The following is a 5,787-nucleotide window of genomic DNA, read 5'->3' as shown; positions in this document are numbered from 1 at the left end:
TCAAAGTGGAACTTAAGATTCACATTGTTGCTATAGACTCACTGAGGAAACAAACAGGTACACGATATTGTATACAGGAAATTGTTTATTTACAGAACAATGTAAATCTACAGTACATAGTCATTCTATAAACTATAAAGTAAACATTTTTTTAATGGTAGTTCAACTTCAAACAACATTCTGAAATCAATCATGATACAATTTGAAAATCAGAAGGAAATCATGACACTAATAACAACACATTGACATGATTGGTATTTAATTATATTTTCAATTCAGTTTAAATTTCAGATTAGAACTATTTGACAATTGAGGAAACTACAATACTGTAGCGTAAGGATACATTTCCACAGAGTATCTTCATTTTGTATAAGGTGCACAGCAATCCTTCATTGTGTATATGATGTTTTGTTTTTGTTTGCCACTATTACAGACCAATTATAAAATGGCATCGACTGATTGTTGTTCCTGCAGCCAATCAAAAAAAAGGTGAGATAACAAATGGACCAATCAGAAGCCACGATGGCCTAAACCAGTCAGGTCCAACAGTTCCTTTTTAGCAAATGATTTTCAACTGTATTGAAGGTTATAGGCTACCACCACTTTAGAGAAGATCATGCATATCTATCATAAAATAAGCTAAAACTATAGTTCTGAAAATGTTATCAAAACTGTTCAACTCATGATAACGTCATATTCATTATCCTTAGATTAAATAAGTAACAAACAAAACATTTGACTATGATACAGTAGGCTATACGAATATAAAGATCACTTGGGGCGGGACTTGAACGAAGTCTGATTAAAATAAGTACACAGAGGGCCACAACATGAATACCGTATCTTCATACGTGTTGTTGAAAACATGAAGGCTATTAGCTAGCATGAACGATAATAAAACAGTATCATAGTTTCCTTACAAACAAACCCAAAAGCCATGCAGGTCAACTGAAGAATATGGTCATTTCATAAACAATACACAGACATACCAAACATTTGCATGAAATTCTAACAAAACAGACCTTCATATAGGTCCTCACAGATTTCTATCGAATTATATAACGCCACCATTTGAGTAACCACAGTGAAAACCTCGTCTCTGTCTGGATATATAAACAAACACCATTTTAATACCCCCTCCTTGGTATGCTAAAACAAAATGTCCACTCGCCGACTACACCAAATGACAAAAAGTCAGGAACAAATCTCAAGAGTTGTGCTGAAGATGAAAGGCATGCTCATGAAACCTGAAGAAAGATACTAGCCTGGGAATCTCAAGCGTTTCACAAATGTTCAAGTAAAACAACAGTGAAAGTAGTGATTCAGTTTGGATTCCAGGCTAGAAGAAAGGAACCATTTCCGACAGAAAAATATAAATCCCAAACTGTTGTTAATAAGCTCCAAAAAATAACATTTGATACCATAATTATAACATAAGAAGTCAAACTTGCATTGAAATTCATGCACAACTTCAGGCAGTCACTCCCTAGTCCATTGGAAACTAAATTCAATATCTTGTCAAGATATGTGTGATTGCATATAAAATATATCATGCCTTTGTCAAGATTCATTATAAAAAAAATGTGCTTTTCATCCTTTACCAAAAGTACATTCTTATCAGATCATTAGCTCTCTCAAACATCACTAAAGATATTGAATATATAAGTTCATTATATTAGACTTCTGGTACAAAATGTTCCTTCCTCCTTTTTCTTTAGTGCAGGGCTGTCCAACCCTCTTCCTGGAGATCTACCATCCTGTGGGTTTTCAGTCCAACCCTAATTTAACACACCGGATTCTACTAATTAGCTGCTCAACAAGACCCTAACTAGCTGAATCAGGAAGAGGGTTGGGCAGCCCTGATTTAGTGCAAATAACTAATGGGATAAAAATCGAGCAGCAATAGTTTTTTTTCTCCAGAGGGAAGCTTACATTTGAAAAGCCAGCCCATTGAAATAAAAGTGTACAGGCACTAGATTATTCAAGGAAGAAAAAAAAAGATTCACAAATGAAAAGGAATCAGCAATAAAAAAAAAATAGAATCTGCCTTGAGACACTTTAGTGACTTGGGAGGCTAAGATTTGAGGAACACAGTGCCAAAGTATCAAATTTGAAAATGCATAATGTCAAGAATCTCCTTCATAACTTATTTCAAAAGAGGAAGCTATAAGAAATAAAACTGGGTTTTGTTCAGTCAGTGGAAAATGATTTGAAATGGAGTGAAACGGGGAGGTACTACTTCTACAATAAGAACACAAATCCAAACTCTTGCTGCGGTGTGCCCGACTGAACACGACCCTATACAATGAAAAAGGGGTAAATTATGTATAACAGATCACCATTAAAAGGGTCTTCATGATTAACACCGTCTGTAGCTTGAGGGCTACTGTCCCATCCTCGTTCAGAAGCCGATAGAGGGGTACAAACACACCCCTCTGAGATATCGCCCCTTCGTCCCCCTGATTGTCATCAGTGGAGACGGGGCAAGGCAGCAGAGGCTCAGTCTTATTAGTCTGTGTGTGTGTGCGCGCCAGTCTATTTGTATGTGTGTGTGTGTGTGTGTGTATCTATTCATTGTGTATGCCTTCAATATGTGAGTGTGGATATATGTTCATGTCCATTCGGAGTGCCATGAATGGGTTAACCCCTAGAAGCCAGTGGAGTGGACACTGGGAATGGGGTAGAACTTGGAGATGCGGCTCTGGGCTGAGGGGTTAAGGCACTCTGACTCTCCACTCATCTTAAAGAAGATCTCCTGCTCCTGAAGCTTCCTGGCAAACTCTTCCTCCAGAGCCTAAGAACAACAGACAAATGGTCGGCGAGCGGATCACAAGCAAGAGATTACAGAATAATCATTTGGCGGTGGCTTATATTTGGACTGTTTCACACGTGTACAAGATACGTGTTTTATTTGATTTATTTGAATTTTTTTTTTTTTTTTACATATCCCCCTGAGACACCCTCAGAGAGTGGGGTCACAGTCAGGGTCAGGCATTGTCAGCGGAGCATTTAGGGTTAAGTGTCTTGCTCAAGGACACATGGAAAATGTTTCACCTTGTCAGCTCTGGGATTCAAACTAGCGGATTGCGGTTACTGGCCCAACACTCGAACCGTTAGGCTCCCTCCCACCCTACCAGCCACCATGTGTTTCAATGACAAGTCTCTCCATCTCCGAAACAAAATATGTGCCAAATATTCAATAGAAAGGTGAATCATTTCCTGTCAAGGGTTAACTGGTGTGATGGTTACCTTCTTCCTGGGTCGTAGTTTCTCCCTCCACTCCTTCAGCTCCTGGCTGTGCTCCTCATCCAACTCCTTCAGCTTCTGGGTCTCGTGCTCTATCAGGATGTGGCACTTCTCGTTCTGAAACACACAATACACACATTGGGTGTTACACGGTATACTGAATCACAGATGAATCAAAGTGTGTTGGTGTGCGTTTTCTATTGCACCTTGCGCAATTGCAGATTCCCTGATATGCATGTGTGCGTGCGCGTGCTATATATTTTATACCATACACTCTTAGAAATAAGGGTACGGTATTGTTCCCTGAAGTACAAAAATATCAAAATACGCATAATGTGGCTTCAGAGGTAAACATAATGATCTCACATGGTACTGTTTCGTACCATTTAGGGTACATGTGGAGACAAAGAGTATAATGGTACATTTTTGTTACAAAAAGGTACAATCATCACACTCAAAAAAGGGGTACAATGTGAATGTTCCTAACTCTGGGCAGTCATTATGAATGCAGGTTGCAGGTGAGTACAATTCCAACAGTTGGATATGTGGATTCCAATAGGAATTACAAATCACTTTGCAAACCAGCATAAAATGACTTGCAGGTAGACTCGCAAAATTCAGGTGAATTTCCCAGGTTTCCTAGAAATCACAGTCTGAAGATTCCTGGAAACAGGAGGGAATAAGGACGAAATGCTTCAAACAGAATTTTCCAAAAATCAGGTAATTTTGGAAGCAGGCCTGATGTGTCCTATAAACCATGAGTTTCATGACACTGTATTAGGGTAAAACTAGGCCTCAAAATAAGGCCTCGTGAGATATGTCATGTGTTGTCATAAAGAGTTTAATTGTAATGGTAATATATGCTTAGGAACTCACTTGGTGAAGGCCACATGACTGAAAATGAAAGCATTTAACAACAATATTTCTGTTACTAACAAATACAGTCATGGGAGGTAACGCTACAATTCAATCAAAAAGGCAAATTGGGAAATTGTATTGGAGACTTGGCACAGCGTTGCCTTTCAGATAGTTATTTTTGGCCACCCGTGAGTGGAAATATTGTACACGTTTAAGTGGCCAATGGTAGAGGTCCATTTTTGCCACTTAGAAGGAAGAAATGGCTTTGTCACTGTGATGGTACTATATACTATAAAAGCACAAAGCATGCTTTTGTACCTGTGGAGAAAGGTACTATCTGAGGTATGAACTTGGGTACAAATATGTACCCATAACTAAAAGTACAAAGGAGGACCTTACAGGGTACAACCCCAGTGACAATAAGTTGTAATCTTTTAGGAACAAATCTACACCTTTATTTCTGAGAGTGTACCTGTAACTGCTGCAGCTCCCGGATGTTGGCGTCACACTGCAGTTGCAGGTCTCTCATCTGGTTCTCATGTTTCTGGTGCTGGTGGAGCCTCTCATTCTTCTGCCTCTTCTCCTCCTGGGCTGCAAACTGTCAAACACACAGAAACATCTCAGTTATTCAACTCCCACGAGTATTAAAATAGGCCCAATTACAGTTGGAACTTGATACATGCTTAATTTGCACTGGGAGTCTCAAGCTTGACCTAGCATTGCCTAATGTACTGTAAATCCTTCAGTGCCTGGGAAAGTCCCTTTGACTTGGATCAACAAGCTCTGAGACTTTACTTCTTTCTCCACTGAAAGCAATGTGTATAATCCCTCATTAGCTGGCAGCATTGGCGCAAAACTGAAAGTGCGAACCACCGCATTTAACCATGGCAAGGTGACTGGGAATATGGTCAAATAGAAACAGTGTAGTTATTCCCTCCGTAAGGCCATCAAACAAGCAAAACGTCAGTACAGAGACAAAGTGGAGTTGCAATTCAACGGCTCAGACACGGGACGTATGTGGCAGGGTCAAACAGGCAATCACGGATTATAAAGGGCAAACCAGCCACATCACGGACACCGACGTCTTACTCCATTGTCCCTGTACCCAAGAAAGAAAAGATAACTGAACTAAATAACTCACTTCTGTCATCATGATGTGCTTTGAGAGACTAGTCAAGGATAATATCACCTATACCTTACCTGACACATTAGACCCACTTCAGTTTTCTTACCGCCCCAATAGATCCACAGATGATGCAATCTCATCTGGACAAGAGGAATACCTACGTAAGAATGCTGTTCATTGACTATAGCTCAGCCTTCAACACCATGGTACCCTCCATGCTCATCATTAAGCTTGGGGGCCCTGGGTCTGAACCCTGCCCTGTGAAACTGGGTCCTGGACTTCCTGACGGGCTGCCCCAAGGTGGTGAAGGTAGGAAACGACACAGGGGTGTGCTCAGCCCCCTCCTGTACTCCCTGTTCACCCATGACTGCGTGGCCACACACGCCTTCAACTCAATCATCAAGTTTGCAGATGACAACAGTGGTAGGCCTGATTACCAACAACGACGAGACAGTCTACAGGGAGGAGGTGAGGGCCCTGGTGGAGTGGTGCCAGGAAAATGACCTGTCCCTCAACGTCAATAAAATGAAGGAGCTGATCGTGGACTTCAGGAAACA

The 5,787-nt window shown here is 40.6% G+C and overlaps 1 protein-coding gene across 4 annotated transcripts in view; it reads right to left on the bottom strand.

Annotated features, from left to right (window-relative positions):
* Positions 1 to 67: 67 nt before the first annotated feature.
* Positions 68 to 5,787, bottom strand: part of LOC112230259 (STE20-like serine/threonine-protein kinase) — a 45,183-nt gene continuing 39,463 nt past the window's right edge. For all 4 annotated transcript variants that reach the window (XM_042310942.1, XM_042310943.1, XM_042310944.1 and 1 more), the window contains 3 exons: positions 4,577 to 4,702; positions 3,250 to 3,363; positions 68 to 2,794 (listed from right to left, as the gene is read on the bottom strand). In XM_042310942.1, the coding sequence (XP_042166876.1) occupies positions 2,648 to 2,794; positions 3,250 to 3,363; positions 4,577 to 4,702 (387 nt within the window). In that variant the 3' untranslated portion in view covers positions 68 to 2,647. The remainder of the gene's footprint in view (positions 2,795 to 3,249; positions 3,364 to 4,576; positions 4,703 to 5,787) is intronic.

The sequence above is a fragment of the Oncorhynchus tshawytscha genome, linkage group LG32 (assembly GCF_018296145.1).
Source record: "Oncorhynchus tshawytscha isolate Ot180627B linkage group LG32, Otsh_v2.0, whole genome shotgun sequence".
NCBI classification, from domain to species: domain Eukaryota; kingdom Metazoa; phylum Chordata; class Actinopteri; order Salmoniformes; family Salmonidae; genus Oncorhynchus; species Oncorhynchus tshawytscha.
Note: the sequence above shows the minus strand (reverse complement) of the source record. Positions and strands in the feature narration are given on the sequence as shown.